Genomic DNA, 23,990 nt, shown 5'->3' on the forward strand with positions numbered 1-23,990 from the left:
CTGCATCTGAAACCCCTAAAAGGGAGGCGTATAAACAGACCTCAGAATTACTGTATGGGAGTTCGGAAACTATACGTAAGGTAACTAGCAAGAAGAACTAAGTCTCTAAGTTGTATTTTTCAATCAAAGTAACTTCAATAAAATGCAATTAATTGGCTTCCATCAAAGTAAGAATATTTAAACAGCAGAAGTTAGGTCTATAGGTTTTAAAGGCCAACAGGCTTAGGCTGATTCCTGCTACAAAGAAGTTCTATGACTGAGGGTGTGGAGGTTACTTTATTTCTCTAAACTCCAGCTTCCTTAAGCAACAGAAGTTGAATATAAAATAAAGTCTCAGGATACAAAATCAATGTGCAAAAATCACTAGCATTCTTATACACCAATAACAGACAGGGAGCCAAATCATGAGTGAACCCCCATTTACAATTGCTTCAAAGAGAATAAAATACCTAGGAATCCAGCTTACAAGGGATGTAAAGGACCTCTTCAAGGAGAACTACAAACCACTGCTCAATGAAATAAAAGAGGACACAAACAAATGGAAGAACATTCCATGCTCATGGATAGGAAGAATCAGTATCGTGAAAATGGCCATACTGCCCAAGGTAATTTATAGATTCAACACCATCGCCATTAAGCTACCAATGACTTTCTTCACAGAACTGGAAAAAACTGCTTTAAAGTTCATATGGAACCAAAAAAGAGCCCGCATTGCCAAGACAATCCTAAGCCAAAAGAACAAAGCTGGAGGCATCACGCTACCTGACTTCAAACTATACTACAAGGCTACAGTAACCAAAACAGCATGGTACTGGTACCAAAACAGAGATATAGACCAACAGAACAGAACAGAGCCTTCAGAAATAATACCACACATCTACAACCATCTGATCTTTGACAAACCTGACAAAAACAAGAAACAGGGAAAGGATTCCCTATTTAATAAATGGTGCTGGGAAAACTGGCTAGCAATAAGTAGAAAGCTGAAACTGGATCCCTTCCATACACCTTATACAAAAATTAATTCAAGATGGATTAGGAAAGGAGCACACTTCTCAAAAGTGCATTATTTTATGGAAAACGCAAATAGTGTGGGGTGCGCTCTGCCACAAGTGAGAGCAGGGAAGGACCACACAGAGGTTAAGGCATCCCCACTGGAACTCCTAACCAGGTAATCTCAAAAAGAGCCGGGCCTGAAGCACAAAGCCCTGGGCATCGCCCTGCTTAACACCATGCCCTGTTCACACACATGCAATCTGTTGGTAATGGACAAACTGCAGCCCACAGATGGAATTCTGAGAGTCCTTAGCTGGATATTTACACTATTATTATAAGAAAAGGACAGGTAACATATACCACATCCATTTGTTTCTGGATGCCACTGTGTGACCTTGGACAACTCGTTTCACCTGAGTCTCACTTTCTGCATCTGTAATAATTTCCCTGCCTACTTCTTAGGGTCTTTGTGAGAACCAAATTAGATTCTGTATATTAGTGTTTTATAAAGTAATACAAAGTGGAAAAAAACTGTTATCAAGAGTGCATGGCTTGGTGGCTCATACCTGTAATCCCAGCACTTTGGGAGGCCAAGGCAGGCAGATCACCTGAGATAAGGAGTTCGAGATCAGCCTGGCCAACATGGTGAAACCCCGTCTCTACTAAAAACACAAAAATTAACTGGGCGTGATGGCGGGTGCCTGTAATATCAGCTACTCGGGAGGCTGAGGCAAGAGAATCTCTTGAACCCAGGAGGCGGAGGTTGCAGTGAGCTGAGATCATGCCACTGTACTCCAGCCTGGGTGACAAAGCCAGACTGTCTCAAATAAATTAGATAGATGATAGATAGATAGACAGATAGATAGATAGATAGATAGTGCATGGCTTTCAGAAATCCCCTTTGTAGCAGAAACACTTGGAAAAGTAATGGAACTTATGGTCACACTACCTGCCTTTCCTCTTTTCAACATTTGAAATACCTTATTTCCATTTAACTTCACTTCCATGAAAACAGCCATTTTCTCTACACATTTTACCATGCTATTATATAACTCTTTAAATGGACACTAAAGTAGAGAGACTACTCGAGTTAACTTACTGTATTCCATTACCCAGCTTCAACAATGAGCAACGTGTGGCCAGTTTTGTTTCATCTTTTATATCACAGACTCTGCTCACCACCATCCTAGGTTATTTTGAAGGAAATATCAGATAGCATTTCATATATGTGAATCTAAAACATGACTCTTTTTAAAAACATAGCCACAAATACATCATCAAACTCAAAATACTAACAATAATTCGGGTGCGGTGGCTCACACCTGTAATCCCAGCACTTTGGGAGGCTGAGGCGGGCAAATCACCTGAGGTCAGAAGTTCGAGATCAGCCTGGCCAACGTGGTGAAACCCCATCTCTACTAAGAATACAAAAATTAGCCAGGTCTAGTGGCACACACCTGTAATTCCAGCTACTTGGGAGACTAAGGCAGAAGAATCGCTTGAATCCAGAAAGTGGAGACTGCAGTGAGCCAAGAGTGTGCCACTGCACTCCAGCCTGGGCAATAGAGAGAGACTTGTCTAAAAACAATTAACAGTAATTCCTTAATGTCACCACATAGCCAGTGTTCACATTTTCCCAACATCTTCAAAAGATTTTTTGAATTTTTGTTGGAATTTCAAATTTTTGTTCAAATGTTTGTTTGAATTAGGATCTAAAATTAGCTCCATACTGCAATTGGTTGGTATGTTTACAATTTTTTGTAATCTACAGGTTCCCACACCTTCTTGGTTTTCCCCAAAGATGTTTGGTTTTTATTTGTCACACTTCGTGTTGTTGTTGCTCTTGCTGAGTACCTCCGCCTCCTGGGTTCAAGAGCTTCCCAGAGTCTAGGTTTGCTGATTCAATCCCCATGGTGTTTTCAACATGCTTCTCTGCATTCCTAAATCAGTGGTTAACTCCAGAGGCTGCACCAAATCCATTTCTCCCCCTAAGACTAATTCCCAGTAATTTGTATATATTTCCATCAGGATACTTCGTAATGTCTGGTGATTCCTCATACTGATGAGCATTGCTTTTATCAACTCATTCATCAGAAGCAGCAAAGAGGGCTGTGTAATCACGTGTTTTGTATCAGCTGCAATACTTTTATAAAGAGAAATCTCCCCCTCACCAGCTATTTGGTTATCTTGAGATACAGACTGAGTAGGAGAAATTACTAAAAGGCTTTTCTTTTCCTTTATTTACCAGATTTTAAAATAATGAGGTCATTTCCTAGCATCTTCCAATGTGACTAGTTTTGGAGGGGTTTTTTTTGTTTTTTATTTTTATCATACGCCCTCATGGATAGGTATTAATCCATTGTAAATACTAACCTTATTGATATTCAAACTCTTTTTCAGTTTTTCTTCTGTTTTTTCTTTTTTACTAGCAGGAGCTTATTCAGGTTGACCCTTAAGTCCTTTCAACAGAATCCTCCGTTTTTATATTCTCCTTAGCCAGCTAGTATGGCAAGATGTGTTCTAGGATCTACATTTCCTGTCCCAGACCTGAAATACCTGTTTCTTCAAGGCTCCCTGTCTCCCTCTACTGGGAAGTCCATTTAGTCATCACAGCCTGGGCTCCAGGGGCGCTCGTTATGACTGGTTTAGTCACCACTTACAACTTTCCAGTGGAAAGAGCTGAGAATATTGTTTTAAAGATAAATTTCAGATGAGTTCTGACTTTATCCTATAATACACCTATCACATTTATCCTATAATACACACATTCAGAATAACAGCACATGCAGAATCATACTAACACTATCACCAATAATTTCAGATTTTCATTACAATTATTTCTAAATCTGAGGTATATACCATTGAGAATGTACTCCGTGTGGTTACGCCATCAACGGGCTATGCAATTACTTCCATTTGTTTAATTTCATGTTTGAGTTTTAGATATTACTTTTTAACATTTAGTGTATAATTGTGTAAAATATCTATGTAATTTCAAATCTACAAAACAAGGTGCACTCAAAATGTGTCATTAGGCTTTATCTCTATTCTCTCCTTTTATTCCTTCTTTCACCCTAAAGGTCATCATTTAAAAAAAAAAATCTTAGCTTATTCTTCTATTGCTTTTTCTTAATGTAAGTTCATATATAATATTTTCCTATTGTTTAGATAAAACACGGTCTACTACATTTTTTTCTCCATCTTTTATTGCTCATTGACCTCCTGGAAATCACTTTCTAGTAATGTTAATACATAGAGCTATCTCCCCACTCATATAACAGCTACACAGTACTGCATCCTGTGGATATACCACAATCTGTTCAGTAAGCCTCCTGTTAACGGACATTTGAGTTGTTTTCAGTCTTTTTCTACTTCAAAGAGTGCTGCAATGAATCACTCCATGCACTGTGTTCTTGTCAGTCTACCTTTGGGAAAGATTGCTCGGGGTGAGACTACTACGTCAAAGAATAAATGCATGTATGATTTTGTTAGATACTGCCAAACTCCTCTTCCTAGTTGTACCATTTTATATTCCCACCAAAAACGTATGAGAATGCCTGTTTGCTTGCAGCCTCACAAACAGAATATGTTGTCAAACGTCTGGGTTTTTGCCAGTATAAATGGTAGGGTGTTGGAATCTACTGTAGTTTCACTTGGCGTTTTTCTTACCAGTGAGGCCAATTATTATCCCTTCATATGGCTAAGAGCCCTTTGCCTATCTTTTTCTAAGAAGTGTCTTTTCAAATTCCTAACCCATTTTTCTACAAGTCGCTCACAAAGTGTAATTCCTAGTCTACAGGCACCGCCTGGGAATTTGTTAGAAATGCAAATTCTCAAGGCCAAAACCAAACCTACTAAACCAGTAACCCTGGGGATAGGGCCCAGTAATCTGTGTTTTTACCAGCCCTGCAGGTGACATGGATACACTAAAGCTTGAGAAACACTGGGCTATAGTGTTGATTCAACCACAGTGTTTTAACTTACCATAGGGTTGTCTAATTATTTTATAATTAAACCAAGGCTAAACTGTTAATAAATTGTAGCTGCAAGATTCAAATGCCATGTGATATCCATTCATTCATTTGTTGATTCAATAATTAACACATAGATGTCAAACACCTGCTGTGAGTCAGTCACTGTGGCAGGCAATGAGGATGCTGCGTTAAAACAGACACAGTCACCACCCCCAGAAGCTTACCTTCCCCGAGGAAGAACACAACTGAATGAGCCAATTTAAGTCTTAACAAAGGGAACTGCAAGGTGCTGCTAGAGCAAGAGGTTCCAGTTAGTCTAGTGGTCAGGGAGATGCAAAGTAAAATAACTTTGCGATAATACTTGACTCCCATCAAGCGGACCAAAATTCTAGAAAGGGATAACACCTCTTCCTAGCAGGGATATGGGTGGAGCCTCTCTGAAAGGCAATCTAGCCATATCTATTAATGCATCAAACAAAGCAATCCCACTCCAGGGAACTGATCCCACAGAAACAATGCCGCCCACTCAAGGCTGTTTATTGCAGCATTGTTCGTTGTAGCAAACACTGGTTGTAAAATGAATGCCAACTAGTGAAGGAATGGCTGAATACATCATGGCATATCCACAGCATGCAGCCATTGAAAAGAATGAGCCCTACCATGGCCAAGGGTATTTCTGAGACCTACACTGCATAAGGAAAGCAACATGTAGAAAAATTGAAATAATGCAGTCTCATTTAAAAATACCTATAAAACTCGTATGTTTACATATGTGTATACATTGATATGATGATACCTTGATACAAGCATAGGAAAAATATGGAGGAATAAACACTGATATGGATGAGCCATCTATGGGGAATTAGGGCTCAACATTCATTCTATCATCCTGATAAATGTGCCTTCTATAGTGCCGAAAAAGAAAAGCTAGGAACAACATACACAAACATGCTTGCAGGCAAAGAGATGCACTTGTGGGAGGGATGGGAGGAGAAGCACAGCAGGGCCCACACTGCTGCTGCCTGGGCACTTTCTGCTGACAAGCACCTGTGCTAGTTACACCTTTGAATCAGCTGAATTCTGCAGGTCCAGTCACTAGCTTTGTGGGTATGCACAGGCGGGGCACGGGGATGTTTTGCTGGACTGAACCCTGCAGTCCAGTCTGGAGCCAACCCTACCATGGGAGCCATGGATCCATCCCTGGATCCTAGCTTTGGAGATGCGAGCCTAGAGCCACCAGAGGCATGGAGCTCCCAGACTGCTGCAGAGACAGCACTGCTCTCCGGGGCTGTGGGGCTCATTCCTGGAGGCGCAGCCTGCAGCTTGCTCCTACAGTCCTTGCAATGATATTGTGAGCACCCGCTTCCCTGAGCCAAATGCCAGTTTGCTTAAAATAGTTGGTTCTTGCTTTCTGAAACGGAAACTGTGTGATTCAAAGGGTTACCAGTCATGCGAAGAGTGAGAGGCAGTTATGAGAATTTAAACATGAATACATGAAAGTGCCTTAAGAGCAGTGGTATTATGAACTACCATTTCATCAATCATCCCTTCTAAATAGCTGATGTACACAGGGGCTTTCAAAAGACTTTTTACTGATGCAGAAAGGGCACTGCACCAGGGAGCCTCTCCAAGGCACACAGTCTTACCAGCAGGTGTGGAAGTGGACTTTGGCGCTGGAAGTAAACTCCTGCGGGATGCTGCCACACTGGAGGACGCCGGAGGGGCCACCCGGCCGGCCCCCTTGGGTGTGTCCTTAGAAGGCAGAGATGCCTTCAGAACTGGCTGTTCTTCATTCCCAAAGGTTGCACCTGTGGGAGGCAGACAGCGCGTTAATTATCACTTCATGAAAAATGGATGGAGCCCTCACCATTTGCATTTGCCAACCAATCCTACTGCCGTCATCTGATTTAGAACTTGACCTGATTCTTAGTGGGTGACCTTGAAAAGTATTTTTCTGGAACTCTATGTGGAGAAGAACTCCCTTTAGTCACTGCATAAATATCTGTCACACAAATCCTGTGCACCAAAAGGGGCTCCACGAAGACGAGGAGCAGCCTGCATGCATGCACACACACAGACATACATAAACACACACACACACACACACACACACACAGAATTCGCTTATGTGTAAATGTATGTGTATATAATAAACACTTATTTGATAACTCAGAGAACGAACAGCCTTTCATTTTTGAAACACAGCGTGAGTGACGCAGGAGAAGTGAGAAGAGGAATATACACGGTACCATGAGCCCAGGAATTTTATTCAGAGCTCCCTGAAACCCCGCTCGTCTGGCCCCCAGAAGAGGAGGCTTGGGATGAACGTAGACGGGTAGGGAGAATGGGGACAGAGGATCTCTCTGAAACTCAAGCAAGCTTTCTGTTTGAAAAGCTGAGGCCGGCCGGGCGCGGTGGCTCAAGCCTGTAATCCCAGCACTTTGGGAGGCCGAGACGGGCGGATCACGAGGTCAGGAGATCGAGACCATCCTGGCTAACATGGTGAAACCCCATCTCTACTAAAAAATACAAAAAACTAGCCGGGCGAGGTGGCGGGCGCCTGTAGTCCCAGCTACTCGGGAGGCTGAGGCAGGAGAATGGCGTAAACCCGGGAGGCGGAGCTTGCAGTGAGCTGAGATCCGGCCACTGCACTCCAGCCTGGGCAACAGAGTGAGACTCCATCTCAAAAAAAAAAAAAAAAAAAGAAAAGCTGAGGCCTCACCAAACTGGGAGGACCCTGAATCAGAGCCTAGTACTTCCAAGGTAGAAGACATTTATTGATAATTGCAGTCTACTAGTCAATTTAGAAAGAGCCTCTTTATCATCCACTGCTCTGAAACTCCGAGGATATGGCATACTGGGACTGTGTGTGTCAAATTTAAATATGCAGAGTTGTTTGGCTTAAACTTTTCTTCTATATCTTTCTAAATCTTGTGGTTAATATATTTTCAGGCTGGGTGCGGTGGCTCAAGCCTGTAATCCCAGCACTTTGGGAGGCCGAGACGGGCGGATCACGAGGTCAGGAGATCGAGACCATCCTGGCTAACACGGTGAAACCCCGTCTCTACTAAAAATACAAAAAACTAGCCGGGCGAGGTGGCAGCGCCTGTAGTCCCAGCTACTCGGGAGGCTGAGGCAGGAGAATGGCGTGAACCCGGGAGGCGGAGCTTGCAGTGAGCTGAGATCTGGCCACTGCACTCCAGCCTGGGCGACAGAGCGAGACTCCATCTCAAAAAATATATATATATATTTTCAATCTCTTAAAGACAATGACATCATTATCTATTCTCTGTTAAAGGGCAAGTCTTTCTAATATACTTCTGAGTACAGCTGTGAGGCTAATCTATTAATTTAGAGAGGCTGAATACACAGAGATGCCGCTTGTCTGGAATAAAACAGTCCAGTGGTAGGAATATGACCATCTACCACGAAAAATAAACCATGACAGCTGGAAGAAGTATACGACATTTTAGCAAAGGATTAAATTTTTTGTTTTCATCCTTTTCAAAAGTTAGTCTAAACATTCTATTTAGATGAGGCCTGCATAAAAATGAAAACATTATTAAAATGGCTTTAGTGTTCATAACATCCAGGCACTTTATTCAACCATTTAGAGTAAGAGATTGTTGCTATTCTCCCTCTTAACACCCGAAATTCTGTTTAAAATTGTGGAGATTTCTGTTGTTTCTAAAGAAAAGCATATTTAGGAAGAAATCAAAGAATGTACTATTTCTTAAAACAAGACCTATGCCCTATAGTTCTTTTAAGGTGTTGTGCAAGGTTTTAAAAATAGTTCTACATAGGACTAAGAGAATGTATTTCACCTATGCAAAGAAAACAAATGCATTCAAACTCCACTGAAAGGATGTGCATTGTATCTTGGGTGTTAGACAAAAAATAATGCAGATAAAAAGTGTGTTTGATGCAAACCTAGCCAGGAAAAGCAACACCATGAACTTGCAAAAACAGTGAGCCTCAGCTTCTGAATTATCCAGTGGATGCACCAGTCCAGTGCTAGAACTCGGGGAATCTCTCAGGGGTTGAATGATATTTCACATGGGGCATGGCTCAACCATTAGAAATATTTCACGAGTAATTATCTAATGTCTAGCCTCCTGCTGACATACTGCCAGAATAATCTGTTCACTGAAATGTGTAGCAGAAGCTGAATTGAGCACAAAACCTCTAACAGAGTCTTTTATTTAACAATTTATGAAAATTTCTTAAGAAGAGAAATATTTTGTATCATCTGTAGAGTTCAAATGCACTTGTATCAAATCCTCTTGCATCTGGCATCATTCTCTTACATGAAATTTATTATTCTGTGAACACGTCAATTTAGAGATTTGGCTGCTCTCCAGGCTGGGAAGTAATTCATCTGTTTGAAGTACAAGTATCAGGGAACTATATACTTCCCTCTGAGGGAGGGCTTGAATTACCAAAAAATAAAATAATATAAAACACAATTCTTATCTATTACTGTGGGAGACAGCTGGCAATAAACAGTTCCACTCTTTGAAAACCGGCTTAAGTTGGCTGGTAATTAAAGATGCATTATTCAGTAAAGGAAAAGTACTCTGAATTTGGAAATGGCTGTTGAATTCTATAAATGCTCCATGTACTTCATAATAATGCTGACAACATTAAACCATTGCCTGGTAAGAGGAAGAAAACAACTGGAAATAAACTGCTTGTGTGAGCCAGGAAAATGTTCTGGAGAATTCAGCCAGTGGAAATGGTTCATGTGGCTAATTCAGTCTTCTCATTCCCAATCAATCTGAACCGACTCCAGCCTGAACAACCCAGGAAATCTACCTACCCTTCCGCTTGACCATAGTGCAGCAGAAACATCAGCAAAGGTGGTTTGTGGTGCAGATCTGGGAGCGAAATGGCTAGGGTTTGAATACCACCTCCTCTACCTATCGCCTCTCTTGCATCACAGTTTCTTCATTCATAAGCAGGGATAATGATAATCTACCTCACAGAGCTGTTGTGAGAATTACAGGAGCTAATGGTAGGACAGTTTTTTTTAAGTTAATGTAAGAGTTGATATGAAAAAATACTTAGTATCTGATACATAGTATGCTCTATGTGTTAGTTATTAATGTACATACTAATTTTAAGTTCTAGGGCAAAGTCATTACAACAAATCAGTTTTTCATGGGAAAACCACTTGGAAAGTATTCAACGATTAATATCAGATGGGCTGCTCGACGTGAGAAGAAAGAAAAGGATTGAGGTAAATCTGATAATACCTGTAGGATGAAAGACTAAAGAGAAGAGAATATGATTGTCTTAAAAATGGATGATAAACAATTTCAGACGTAGAGAAAGGTGAGGATAATAACACTACTGACCATCAAGCTTAGGAAGTACGAAACATCATCAATTCCACTGACAGTAAAAAGCTGCTGGGACATAGGGAAATTTGCTCAAGTTTCCTGGATATTCAAAATTGCTTTCCAAATTGCTTGTTGCAATTCACATTAACCAGAGGTAGTAAATGTAGCATCACTGGATTTTAATTTTGGCAACTGGTTTAATTTTATTAACTGGTTTTAATTTACACGTTTCTGACAGGTGGCGAGATTCGAGATTTTTTTCACAGTTATTGGCTACTCAAGTTTTTCCTTTCCGTAAGATGCCCATTCATAACTTTTGCCCATAATTGAGGTGGTTAGCCTTACTTCTTTAAATAGTCTGGACACAATGTTTATTGGATTCTATATTGGGTATCAGTATATTGGATATTGATATATTTCAAATACTCTCCCAGTCTTTGGCTTGTCTTCACACTTATGGTGCCTTTATTCAGAACTTCCTCATTTTAATGCAATTGATTTTCATCAGTCTTTCCCTCCTGATTTGCACTTTGCCTGTCTTAGACTTTCAATCTTTCTCCTGAAATCATAAAGATGCTCTCCTATGTGCTGTCTGAACAGTTTTAAAGTTCTATTTTCACATTTACAGCATCAATCCACCTAGAATGGTACATGGGGAAGAGACTGAATTTGTTGGTGTTATTTTCTACATAGCATCCCGCTGTCCCAGGCCTTTATATTAAATAGTCTAACTTCCTTGCATTATCTGCCGAGCCAGCTGTTATATGCCAAGTTTCCATCCAAACATGATTTACTGGGGCAGACCCACAAACAGTCCCACAATTTCAGTACTTAACATAGCAAAAGTTTAATTTGTGATCATGAATCATCTTTTGCAGGTGCTCTGGATGGGCTGCTGCCTTGCGTGCTCTCCTTGGGAGAATTCAGGGATCAAAGCTCTCTTCATCTTGAGCTTTTGCCCTACTCTGGATCTCCTGAGAACTTAACATTCAGCTGGTAGACAGAGGAAAATGAACTGTTCACAGGAAGATTTCACGGGCCATGCCTGGAAGGGGCATGTATCACTTCTGCCTTCAGTCTACTGGTTGGAACTCAGTCACAAGAGCCAGCAAGGGAGGCTGGGAAATGTAGTTTAGTTTATATCCAGGGGAAAAGGGAGTGGTGTGATGAACAAATATTCACTGTATGCCACGTGAGGCTCTATTTCTGAGTTCTCTATTCCATTTCATAGGTTTATTTGTCTATCACCGTGCCAATACTATACCGCATTTATTCACTACAATGTAAGATCAGTCCTGGTATACTAAACCTGTATAAGACAAATATCACAACCTTGAGCTTTTACTTTAAAAACTGTCTTAACCATCTTTGGCCCTTTAGTTTTGCATATAAGTTCCAGAATCAGCTTGCTAAGTTCCATGAAAAATGTCAACATTTTCAATGGACACAATTAAGTCTTCTTTTCCCAACTGCAACTTAATTGAAAGAAGAGCAAGCACAGACGTAAAATCAGCAAACATGCTGAGTAATAATTACACCCTAGGACCATGTTACATGATAGAGATACAAAGAAGGCTTAGTATCATGAAAAAATAAACATCAAAACAAGCGGCTCCAAAGAGGGGCAGCACTCCTCCATGGGGGATCAACATTTATGAGGATATTTTGGACTGAGGCAATGCTGGCAGTTAGTGGGCGGGGTTGTCAGAAGTTGGTGGGTAGGCTCTGTTTAGAAGACATGCAGAAATGTAAGAGACCACAGAGAACAGAGGTTAATAACGGGCAGTTAAAGGGTATGAAGTAGACAGAAAAGGCATTTCCAGTAAACAATCATACGTCATTGAAAGAATTTCCTTATACTATTCTTTTTTTTTCTTATTTATTTATTTATTTTGAGACACAGTCTCCCTCTGTCCACCAGGCTGGAGTGCAGTGGCACAGTCTTGGCTCACTGCAACCTCTACCTCCTGGGTTCCAGTGATTTTCCTGCCTCACCCTCCCCAGTAGCTGGGACTACAGGCACCCACCACCATGGCCTGGCTAATTTTTGTATTTTTAGTAGAGATGGGGTTTCACCATGTTAGCCAGGCTGGTCTTGAACTCCTGATCTCAGGTGATCCACCAGCCTCGGCCTCCCAAAGTGCTGGGATTAGAGGAAAGAGCCACCATGCCCAGCCCCCTATACTATTCTTAAATATTGAGCTGATTGGTGGCCAGCTCATTCTCCTTAATTCCCTTCCTGTGCCCATGCCAGTGGGACCCTCTGCTTCCATCATACCATTTTCCCCGAAGGATGAAGGTATTCCACTGCTCATAGGAACTAAAGGACTACAGCCTCTTGCTTCACTGCTGAACAGAGATCATCTTCTGTAGATATCTGAATCATCACATCATCAACTTACCACTTGGAAGGTAAGATCTCCTTCATTAGAGTAAAATAAAAGGTATATATATATATATTACTGAAAAATTGCAAGGATATATATTCCACATGATTACAGAATCCAGCTGGGTCCACTTCAATACATAAACCAAATCTCTCTATAATTTTCTCATTAAACTCTTACGACAAACATGCTCTGTCAGCATCAAATCCTTGGGGAAGGCGATCTTCTTATTCTCCCTCCAGGGATAGTTCCTACACAGTTCATGCCTCACAGTGTGTAGACACCCTGAGCCGATCAATTGCATCTATCAAAATCTCATGGACTTGAACTCCTACCTCACACCATAATTTGTTTTAAATTAGCAAAACCTGATTCAAAATAGATCTTAGATCTAAATGTAAGAGCTAAAAATATAAAACTCTTAGGAGAAAACATAGGTGATGATGATCTTGGATTAGGCAATGGTTTCTTAGAATGTGACATCTAAAGCTCTAACAAGTTGAGAAGAAGACACATACCCCACTCCTAAGTACATACCCAAAAGAAATCAGTGTATTGAAGAGATTTCTGCATCCCATGCTTGTTGCAGCACTACTCACAACTGCCAAAATTTGGAAGCAACCTAAGTGTTCATCAGTAGGTGAAGAGATAAAGAAAATGTGGTACATCTATACAATAGAGAACTATTCAGCCATAAAAAAGAATGGGGAGCACTGTCATTTGCAATAACAGGGATGAAGCTGGAGGTCATTATATTAAGTGAAGTAAACCAGACACAGAAAGACAAATTTCCCATGTTCTCACTTATCTATGGGAGCTAAAAATTAAAACAACTGAACACATACAGATAAGAGTAGAGGGATGGTTATTAGAAGCTAGAAGGGTAGTGGTGGGTGGGAGCAGAGGTAGTAGGGATGGCTAAGGCTACAAAAAATAGAATAAATAAGATCTAGTATTTACTAGGATAACAGGGTGACTATACATTTAAAAATAACTAAGAGTGTAACTGTATTGTTTACAACACAAAGAATAAATGTCCGAGGTAATGGATACCCCATTTGCCTGATCTGATTATTATGCATTGCATGCCTGTATCAAAATAGCTCATGTAATCCATAAATACACATACTATGTATCCACAAAAATTAAAAATAAAAATATTAAAAAAGAGTTTCTAAATCTATAAAACAAAAAAGAAGTGAATGGACTGCAATCAAATAAAAAATCTGTGTTTCAGAGGACACTATTTAAAAAGTCAAAAGAATTCACAGAATTGGGGAAAATATTTGCAAGTCATATCTGATAAGGATCTAGTTTACAAAATATATAAAGAATTTTTATCAGCTGAGCATGATGGTTCACACCTGCAATCGTAGCACTTTGGGAGTCCAAGGCAGAGGATTGCTTGAGGCCAGAGTTTGAGACTAGCCTAGGCAACATAGTGAGACCCTGTCTCTACAAAAAATAAAAAAAAATTAGCTGGAACATAGTGGTAAACAACTATAGTCCCAGGTACTTGGAGTTGGAGGATCTCTGGAGCCCAGGAGGTCAAGGGTGCAGTGAGTTGTGATCACACCACTGCACTCCAGCCTGGGTGGTAAAGTGATATCCCGTCTCAAAAACAAAAAGAATTTCTATAAATTCAATAAAAAGCCAAATAACACAATTAAAAATGAGAAAGGGATCTGAATAGCCATTTCTCCAAAGAAGATCTATAAAATGGGAAATAAGTACATGAAAAGGTGTGCACTTGTCATTAGGGAAATGCAGATCAAAACCACAATGAGATACCACTTCAAACCCAGTAGAATAGCTATAATTAAAATACAGACAATAAAAAGTATTGATAGGGATGTGGAGAAACTGGAATCTTCATACATTGCTGTGGGAGTATAAAATGGTGCAGTTGCTTTGGAAAAGAGGTTGGTAGTTTCTCAATATGTTAAACATAGAGTTGGCTGGGCACAGTGGCTCACGCCTGTAATCTCAGCACTTTGGGAGGCAGAGGCGGGTGGATCACAAGGTCAGGAGATCGAGACCATCTTGACTAACACAGTGAAAACCCATCTCTACTAAAAATACAAAAAATTAACCGGGCTTGGTGGTAGGCACCTGTAGTCTCAGCTACCCAGGAGGCTAAGGCAGGAGAATGGCATGAACTTGGGAGGTGGAGTTGGCAGTGAGCCGAGACCACGCCACTGCACTTCAACCTGGGTGACAGAGTGAGACTCCATCTCCAAAACAAACAAACAAATAAAAACAAAACAAACAAACAAACAAAAAACCACAGAGGGCCGGGCGCGGTGGCTCAAGCCTGTAATCCCAGCACTTTGGGAGGCCGAGACAGGTGGATCACGAGGTCAGGAGATCGAGACCATCCTGGTCTACACGGTGAAACCCCGTCTCTACTAAAAAATACAAAAAACTAGCCGGGCGAGATGGCGGGCACCTGTAGTCCCAGCTACTCGGGAGGCTGAGGCAGGAGAATGGCGTAAACCCGGGAAGCGGAGCTTGCAGTGAGCCGAGATCGCGCCACTGCACTCCAGCCTGGGCGACAGAGTGAGACTCTGTCTCCAAAAAAAAAAAAAAAAAAAAACCACAGAGTTACCATGTGATTTAGCAGTTCTGCTCCTAAGTATATGCCCAAGAAAACTGAAAACATATGTTCACATAAGAGCTTATACATGAATGTTCACAGCAACATTATTCACAAGTCAAAAAGTGAAAACTACCCAAATGGCTCCCCATCAACTGATGAATGTATACACTAAATATAGTATATCCATACCATGGAACATTATTCAGCCATAAGAAGAAATGAAATGATGATACATGCCATATAACATGCATGAATCCTGAAACCATTCACAAAAGGACAAATACTATGTAATTACATTTCTATGAAATGTCCAGAATAGACAGAGACACAGGAAGTCGATCAGTGGCTTTCAGGGGTTGGAGGGAAATGGAGTGACTTATAATTGATACGGGTTTCCTTCTGGGGTGATTAATTATGTTCTGGAATTAAATAGGGATGGTATTTTATAACCTTGTGAATATACTGAAAACCACTAAATTATATACTTTAAAGAGGTAAATTTTATGGTACTTGAATTATGTCTCAAAAAAAAAAGTCTCAAAGGATTTTTTCTCTAGATCCCCTGGCTGTAACAAGTTCCTTAAATTGTGATTCAGCTCTTCACCTCTCCTCTGAGAGACTCCTAGTGCTCTCTTCTGGTGACGTTTTTATTCCTGTTCTCTGTCCCCTACCCCTGAATTGTGACTACAGTGAATTCCAACCAATCCGTCACAGGGTTCTTCTGTCTTCTGATAATATATTCTTACACAATACTAAAAAAAGCATTCCCCAAACCTACTATTGCATCCCATTCATTAAAGCAAAATGTCCAAGCTCCTGTGTAAGGAAGGTGATACTCAGTTCCTCCTTAAACCCCTTCACTTTTCTCTTACACTTCTGCAGAATGAGGCGTAAGTCTGAGCTGCTCTGGTCCTACATTACTGTTATGGTTTGAATGTGTCTCCTCCAACATTCAGATGTTGCCAGCGTGATAGTATTAAGAGACGGGGGCTTAAAGATGATTGGGCTATAAGGGCTTTTCCCTCATGAATGGGATTAAGGCCCTTATCAAAGAGGCTTCACATAGTATTTGGCACCTGGCCCTTCCTCCCTGCTTCCACATTAATTCTGCCACATGAGGACACAAAGTTCTTCCCCTCGGAGGGTGCAGCCCTCACTAGACAACCAAACTTGCCAGTCCCTTGATCTTGGACTTCACAGTCTCCAGAACTGTGAGAAAGTAAGTTTCTGTTCTGTATTAATTACCCAGTCTATGGTATTTTGTTATAGCAGCACAAAGAAGACTAAGACAGCTGCTGAAAAAGGAAGACACATGCAAATTCAGGCCAGAGAAGCCTGTGCTAAGGGAAGAAAAGTCTCTTGCAAAATTTTTGGGACTGGGAGGAGGAAGGTAGATTCACAGGTCACTTGATATCCCCCTACAAAGTAATGAGTGATTCCTATTCAACCGCCTCAAAAGGATAGTTGATTGTGACTGAAGTTCGAGTGAGAATTTAGGATTTCTGATCCATATTCGGTGCACTTTTCACTACTTCATTTATTGGGAATACCAATAACTCAGCCTAAACTCTCAAAAGAAATAACGGCAACAGGGTAGAAACACTAACCAGACCAAAATGAGGTTCTTAAGGAAGAGGAAGGTTGCAGAAGAAAAGCAAAACAGTAATTCAGAAGAAGATGGCATCAGAGCCAAACTCTAAGAAACAAGTTTCACTGACTTTGAATATCAATATTATAACCATTAAATTACTCTCCTCACTGACTTTTTTTTTAAACAATCCTAGGCAATCAAATTGTATAATGCTCCGGCTGCATGATTAGCTAACTGATGCATATTTCACCGACTTAGCAGCATTTATCACTTGGTGATAATATTTAGCTTAATTATTAAAGTATCAACTGAATGTTTTACTTCCCCATTCTGCATATTTTAACCAAAGTGTATATTTTTCTTTCTCACATTAAAGGCCTAAAGTAAACCTGAGATCTTGTCATTGCAGCAAAGCTATTTATTTCTTTTTCAAAATGAAATATTTGACTAAGAAGAGTTGAGATTCCACAGAGAAAAAGTTAGATACGAAAAGTTTCAAATTCTGGATCTCTTTCAAAGAGGAAGCATTAAGACTAAGAGTGAGGGGAAAGTTTTAAAAGATGGCTTAAGCACAATAAACCCTCACAGCAAGCTTTGGTGCTTATATAAATCCTTATATCATCTATCCATGAAACATCGATTGGTCACCCTTGATGTTTCAGGCACTGTGCTAAACCTCAGGGATAAGGAGATGAGGGGTCTGGTCTATAATCCCCAGAAGTTCGTATTTCATATGACTGTGTCCATTTGCAGAAATTCAGGCAAGATACAGTCAGCATCGAGTAAATGCTGGCTGATATTACTGTTATAAACCCACACTTGGCAAATCACTGACAAACACGTGAGCTGCTTGGTCCAGCAAAGGAATAAGACAGAAACACAAACTCCAATAAATAGGAAGAAAGTGAGCATATCTTAACAGTACCAAGGAAGAACAAGAAGAGCCCAGCCCAAGGGGATATGGGCAGGTACTCGCAGAGACAGTCAAGGTGGATTTTGACAGTCAGGTGGGACTTGGATCTGTAAAGACAGGGAAAAACTGTGAAGAAGAAGGGGATGGCATGAGTAAAGACCCAGCATTAGGGAAGTGCATAATTGGCAAGGAGTCTGGTTTGATTGAAAAGTAAAATTCTGGAGGAAAAATGGAAAACTCAGGAAGAAAGACAGATGGAGGAAGATAGTAGCAGACTCCTCTCATAACCTCTCACTTATCAACCTTCACTCAGAAGCTGTTGCAGGGACAGAAAGTACAAATTAGGCTGTTGCGGGGACAGAAAATACAAGTTGCCAATGGTGGATGCTGGCAGAAACCGAGAAAAGAGGAATCCTTTACTAGGAGATCAGGAAGCCACAATGCATTTCAAAGATTTATTTCCAGTCCTATTTTTAAAGGCACAGACTAGAAGGACGCTTAAGGTTACAGGCCCCAGAAGAATGTGAAATAAAGAAGAGGGTATCTTTAACTTTAAATTTCTAACTTTACTTTCAATAGCAGAATGCCTCCAAAACTCTTCAGTTTACAAACTTGGTTGGGTAAAGTCAATAACATTTACAAGGGACAGAGAAGATGTTCTCTGATGGTGACAGTTAACAAGGAAGATCCCCGGGCTTGCCCTGAGAGTGTGCCACAGCTCCCTGATGTGGCTCGCCTGCCCGCCATCTGCTCAGGTGGCTGTGTGCCTGTCAGAGGGCTGTGCCAGCTTCAACAGCGATCAGATGCCACCAGACGCAGGATAAGGAGCAGCAGCTGCTCGACAGAAAGGGCCTTGTGATGCTGAGAGCTCCCAGGGCCAGCCGCATCGGCTTCTGTACACACAGGCAGCGTATGCTCACGCTCGGGGCATGGTACCAGCCCCACGTGCCTGTCCACACTGTTCCTCCCCATAGGGAGAGATGAAACATCAGAGAACTAGAAACTCAGAGAATGCCAGGGGGAGACCTCAAAGAGGGGGAGTTCCAATTTGTACCTCTCCACCTCCATCCCTTTTCCCAGAGAGTTTCTCTCTGCTGAACTGCTTAGCCCTTAGGGATTTGCCATCACTGAACCGTGCTTGGCTCTGACTCGCTTGGCTCTCAGAAGTAGTGCTAGAAGCTTGTTCCGTGTTTTGTGACAGGCATGCGGCAGAGGATGCTGTCCACCGCACCCGAGACCTCCCTTTGGGGCCAGACTCCTCCTGAGAGGGGTGCTTTACCTCAAGGGCACCATGAATCTTTCAACACATGGTTTTTTGCTCTTTGATTAGGCTGTGTCTGGCAGGTCCCTGTGGTATGCATTTTTAAAACGGTGGTCAAAGCACTTAATAACAGATCTGCCCCCTTAAATGGTAAGTATGCAATCCTGCTTTGTTAACTCTAGGCACAAACCTGTACAGCAGCTCTCTAGAATGTATTCATGCTGCATACATGGAACTTTATACCCAATGAATGGCAGCACCCCCACCTCCCCTTCCTGCAGCCCCTTGCAGCCACCATTCCACACTCTGCTTCTATGAGTTTGGCCTTTTTAGATACCTCATGTAGTTGAGACCACACAGTATCTGTGCTTCTGTGACTGGCTTATTTCACTTATGATAACATCCTCAAAATTCATCTATGTTGTCAAAAATGGCAGATTTTTCTTCTTTTTCAAAGGCCCTATGGTATTCCATTTTATGTAGACACCACATTTAAAAACAATCTATTCATCTGTTGACATTCGTTTCTACATCTTGGCTATTGTGAATAGTGCCACAATGAATGTCAGGGTGTAAATATCTCTTCGAGACCCGGATTTCAATGCTTTTGAGTATGTGCCCAGAATTGGAATTGCTGGATCGTACGGTAGTTCTAGTACTAATTTTTCAAGGAACCAGCGAACTGTTTTCCATAATGGGTGCACCATTTTACGCTCTCACTGACAGTATACAAAGGTTCCTATTTCTCCACATTTTCACCAACATGCGTTATCTTTTGTCCTTTCAATAAGACTCATTTAACAGGTGTTAAATGTTATCTTTGTGGTGTAGTATTCATTTTGGATGTGCTGATGTTAACTCTGGCTTCATATCATTTTCTTACCTTTGTTATTTCTTTTCATGATTTCTCTATTTTTTGAAGTTTTACTTTATTTTTTTTGACACTTAAGGAATGTAAAACCAACAAAGCTGTCTCTGATTTACGTTCTCAATCCCTTCAATCTCAGTTGTTTTTTAGGAAGAGCAATGATGGCTTAAGACAAATTAGCAGCTTTGTATCCACTCTCCAGTAGGGAAAGGCAGATTCTTCTCCAGGAAGAGACTAAACTATGAATCTGACCTAAAGACAAATGGACACTGGGGAATGACTGTTAGTTGTTAAGCTAATATTTTGTCAAATTTAATTCTGACCTGACTATATTTATTAATTTTATTATATTACACTTGTAACTGAGCATGCTCCTGAGACACTGTTCTGCCCCTGTCCAATTCTGGAGCTCATGTTCTTGTAGTTGGGGGTAGACAATAAATATAAAACAGCATAAAGACAGGAAAAGGCAGGATAATTGCTTGAAGCCAGGAGTTTCAGATCAGCCTGGGCAACATAGGGAGACCGTGTCTCTACAAAAACAAACAAACAAAAAAGTGAAAAGCTGGGCATGGTGATGCACCTGTAGCCCCAGCTATACAGGAGGCTGAGGTAGGAGGATTGCTGAAGTCTAAGAGTTTAAGGCTGCAGTGAGCTATGATCGCATAACTGGACTGCTGCCTGGGATCCTGGACAACAGAGAGAGACTCAGCCTCCAAGAAAGAAATAGAATAATTATGGAATAGAATTCCATAGTATGCTACACATTGTGAAATGCCATGAAAAAAAACAGAGCAGAGTGTGGGGTAGAGGTTGTGACCTGGGGAAGGCCTCACCATGGAGGGCTGTGGAAAGATAAGACTGGAAGGAGGTGAACGAGAAGACAAGAGAGGAATGAGGGCAGGGCTCGGGCCAGCAAATGGGTGAGCATGGCTGCCACAGACAGGAGGAGAAGAAAGTAGAGGATTTGATCTGAATGGTGATGAGGAAGACTTGGAGGGACTCAGAAGCACTGTGAAGACTCGACTTTCACACAGAGTAAAATGGGAGTCATTGGAGGGACCTGGCTTGACCCTCAGTCTCTCCCTGTCCCTTGACTGCTTCCTAAAACTGAGCTGAGCATCCTTTATCTATTTTCTCAAAAGGCCTCGTCCGCAAATCTGCTGTCCATGTCAAAAAAAATTCCCTTTTCTATTTCATAAAAACTTTCAAAGAGCTTATTGTCCCTTCCTCATTCTTGCTACTCATTTATTGCTTAAATCTGATGCCTATCACCCACCAGGGCCTGTTGGGGGGTGGGGGTTGGGGGAGGGAGAGCATTAGGAGAAATACCTAATGTAGGTGACGAGATGATGGGTGCAAAAAACCACCATGACTTGTGTATACCTATGTAACAAACCTGCACGTTCTGCACATGTACCCCAGAACCTAAAGTATATATATAAAAAAAAAGCTGATGTCTACCTTCAGATTACCTTCCTTAGGATTCTAAATGATCTTAGTTACCAAATTCAACAGTCTTTCACCTGTTTTCATTTTCCCAGCTGGTGTGCAGCACCAGAAGCTTCCGAGCACCCCCACTTCCTTTGACTCAGCGTCCCCTTCCTGCCTCCCTCCACTCTTTCTCATTCACCGGATGTCCTTTCTCCCTGCGATCCTCAGATGTAGGCCTCCCTGCTGGTTCACAGACTCTCTTTTTTTTTTTTTTCCTACGCCCTCGCCTTTGGGGGCTTCATCCCTTGGATCTCATGATATCAACCATGAACCCATGTGATTCCCACAGGGTCGTAGAGAATCCCGGCCCATCTTCAAGGAATCAGTCCTACATTGTAATGTGCCCGCTGGAACAACCTGGTGAACTTTCAAACTTTACGTGTTTACTTACTCAATTCATGCATTTATTCAATAAACAACTGCTGAGAGCTCTGGGCCAGGCCCTGCCTTAGGCAGGGGACACAGGAAAATGTGGGCCTGTCTTCACATAACTTACATTGCAGCAGGGGTGACAGGCCACAAACAAGTCCAGACAAAATCACCACACACTGCGATTTGTTATGGAAAACACAAGGGACAGAATTAGAAAAGGCACTCAAGGGTGGACAAGGGGAAACCCACTTTGGGTGGCACGGTTGGGAGGACCTCTTGGAGGAGTTGGCATTTACAACAAACATTCCTCTCAGCTGCACCCACCTCCTTTATTTATTATTGACATCATTGTTATAGAAACCTAGAAATAAAGCATCAGAATCATCCTTGAACGTATCTTTCCCTTGTATATACCAATGCAAGCCAGTATGCTTGTTTCCCTTACGGACTTCACATGTAAATCCCCTCTCTGCTTCTGCGAGGAGCATCAGGTTAGCCCTTGGTGCCTCTTGCTGTGACAATGGCAGCAGCTGTTCTTTTCCCAGCGCTTTCATTCAGTTCATCCTGCTCGCTGTGCCTGTCATTCTGTCTGAAGCACAGATCATTCATTGTAGTCTTCTAAATAAAACCTAAACTGTTCTTTCTGGCATCTGAATCTTTCCCATCCGATTTCCTGCTACCACGTAAGGCACAGTGCAAACCCCAGGCAGGTAGGGATTCCATCTCGTGGCTTCCTGTCCTACTTACTTCATACAAGGCTGTGCTTGAGATGTCCGCTTCCCAAGCAAATAAATTACTGGCTGCAATCTGTCCCATGGGGCCACTGCTTCCTATCATAGCCACTTCTTTTGCCCAATTCTTGAACCCACAGACTCTCTAAAAGCCTCACACTTTTTGCAACTGCTCCAGGGAGTGCAGTCACAGTGGGCATGACCGAGGTGGGCCATGTATAGTTTAAAAGTTAGGAATCATCTATAATATAGTGTGATCACTTTCTAAAATTTTTGAAAACAATATGCAGAAAGATAAAAATTAGAGCTTATCAAAATTTAGTGGTTTTATTTGAGGAGGAGGATAATTACTGCCAAAGCACCACTAATCTTTCCCCCAAGAGAGGGTGTCATTTACCTAATAATTTTCCTCTGTCATCATTCAGTTTTTACTTTAGCTTCATCATAAGCATTAATCTCTGGGTTTGACAAAGTTTGAAAGGCTAATAGTTAAGTGGTTAGGACTGCTTGGGTTCAGATCTCGGCTCTGTCTCTTACTTGTGTCTGACTTTGGACAAGTTGCTTAATCCCTCCATGCTTCATTTCTTCATCCTTAAAATGGTGGTAAAAGTGGTACTTAATTACTGGAATTGTTGTATGAGAAGAGTTATTAGAGTAAAGTGCTTAGAATATTGGCTGGAACGTATCAGCACTCAGTGGAATTGCCACTGATGTCACCCCCATTAGCACAACATGGAGCCTTAGTCACAGCCCATCCGTCTTTTGACTTCCCTTTTCTTCCTGCCCCTGGTCCTCCTGTGCCTTCATATCTTTCCAAGGCAATAATTACGATCACTCTTGGTGGTCTGGCTCTGAAGAGGCAACCCTAGAGAACAGCCGTGCTTTTTCCATCTGTCTTTACTCAGCACCCTAAGTCCGAATGAAAAGGGGAGAAACACATGGGATGCTGATTTGGTTTTGATGTGTGTCCCCACCAAATCTCATGTTGAAATGTAATCCCCAGTGTTGGGGGTGGGCCTGGTGGGAGGTGTCTGAATCATGGCAGTGGATTCCTCATGAACAGCTTAGCCCATCTCCTTAGTGATAAGTTCTCATGAAACCTGGTTTTGTAAAAGTTTGTGGCAGGCCCTCTCCTTGCTCCTGCTTTTGCCATGTAAAGTTCCTGCTCCCGCTTAGCCTTCTGCCATGAGTGAAAGCTCCTTGAAGCCTCTCCAGAAGCTGGGCTGATATCAGTGCCATGCTTCCTGTAAAGCCTGTAGAACCATGAGCCAATTCAATCTCTTCTAAATTTATAAATTACCCAGTCTCCAGTATTTCTTTATGGTGATACAAGAATAACCTAATACGGAAAACTGGTATTGAGGAGTAGGGTATTGCTATAAAGATACTGAAAATGTGGAAGCAGCTTTGAAACTGGTTGACAGGCAGAGGTCAAAAGAGTTTGGAAGGCTCAGAAGAAGAC

The 23,990-nt window shown here is 41.6% G+C and overlaps 1 protein-coding gene across 1 annotated transcript in view; it reads right to left on the reverse strand.

The window, feature by feature from the left end:
- The window catches only part of MTUS2 (microtubule associated scaffold protein 2), a 459,381-nt gene that overhangs the window by 193,278 nt on the left and 242,113 nt on the right, over positions 1–23,990 (reverse strand). Inside the window, 1 exon segment of the mRNA XM_033236324.1 lies at positions 6,617–6,778. Within this exon segment, the coding sequence (XP_033092215.1) occupies positions 6,617–6,778 (162 nt within the window).

This window comes from Trachypithecus francoisi, unplaced genomic scaffold (assembly GCF_009764315.1).
Source record: "Trachypithecus francoisi isolate TF-2019V2 unplaced genomic scaffold, Tfra_2.0 Contig01461, whole genome shotgun sequence".
In the NCBI taxonomy this organism is placed as follows: Eukaryota; Metazoa; Chordata; class Mammalia; order Primates; family Cercopithecidae; genus Trachypithecus; species Trachypithecus francoisi.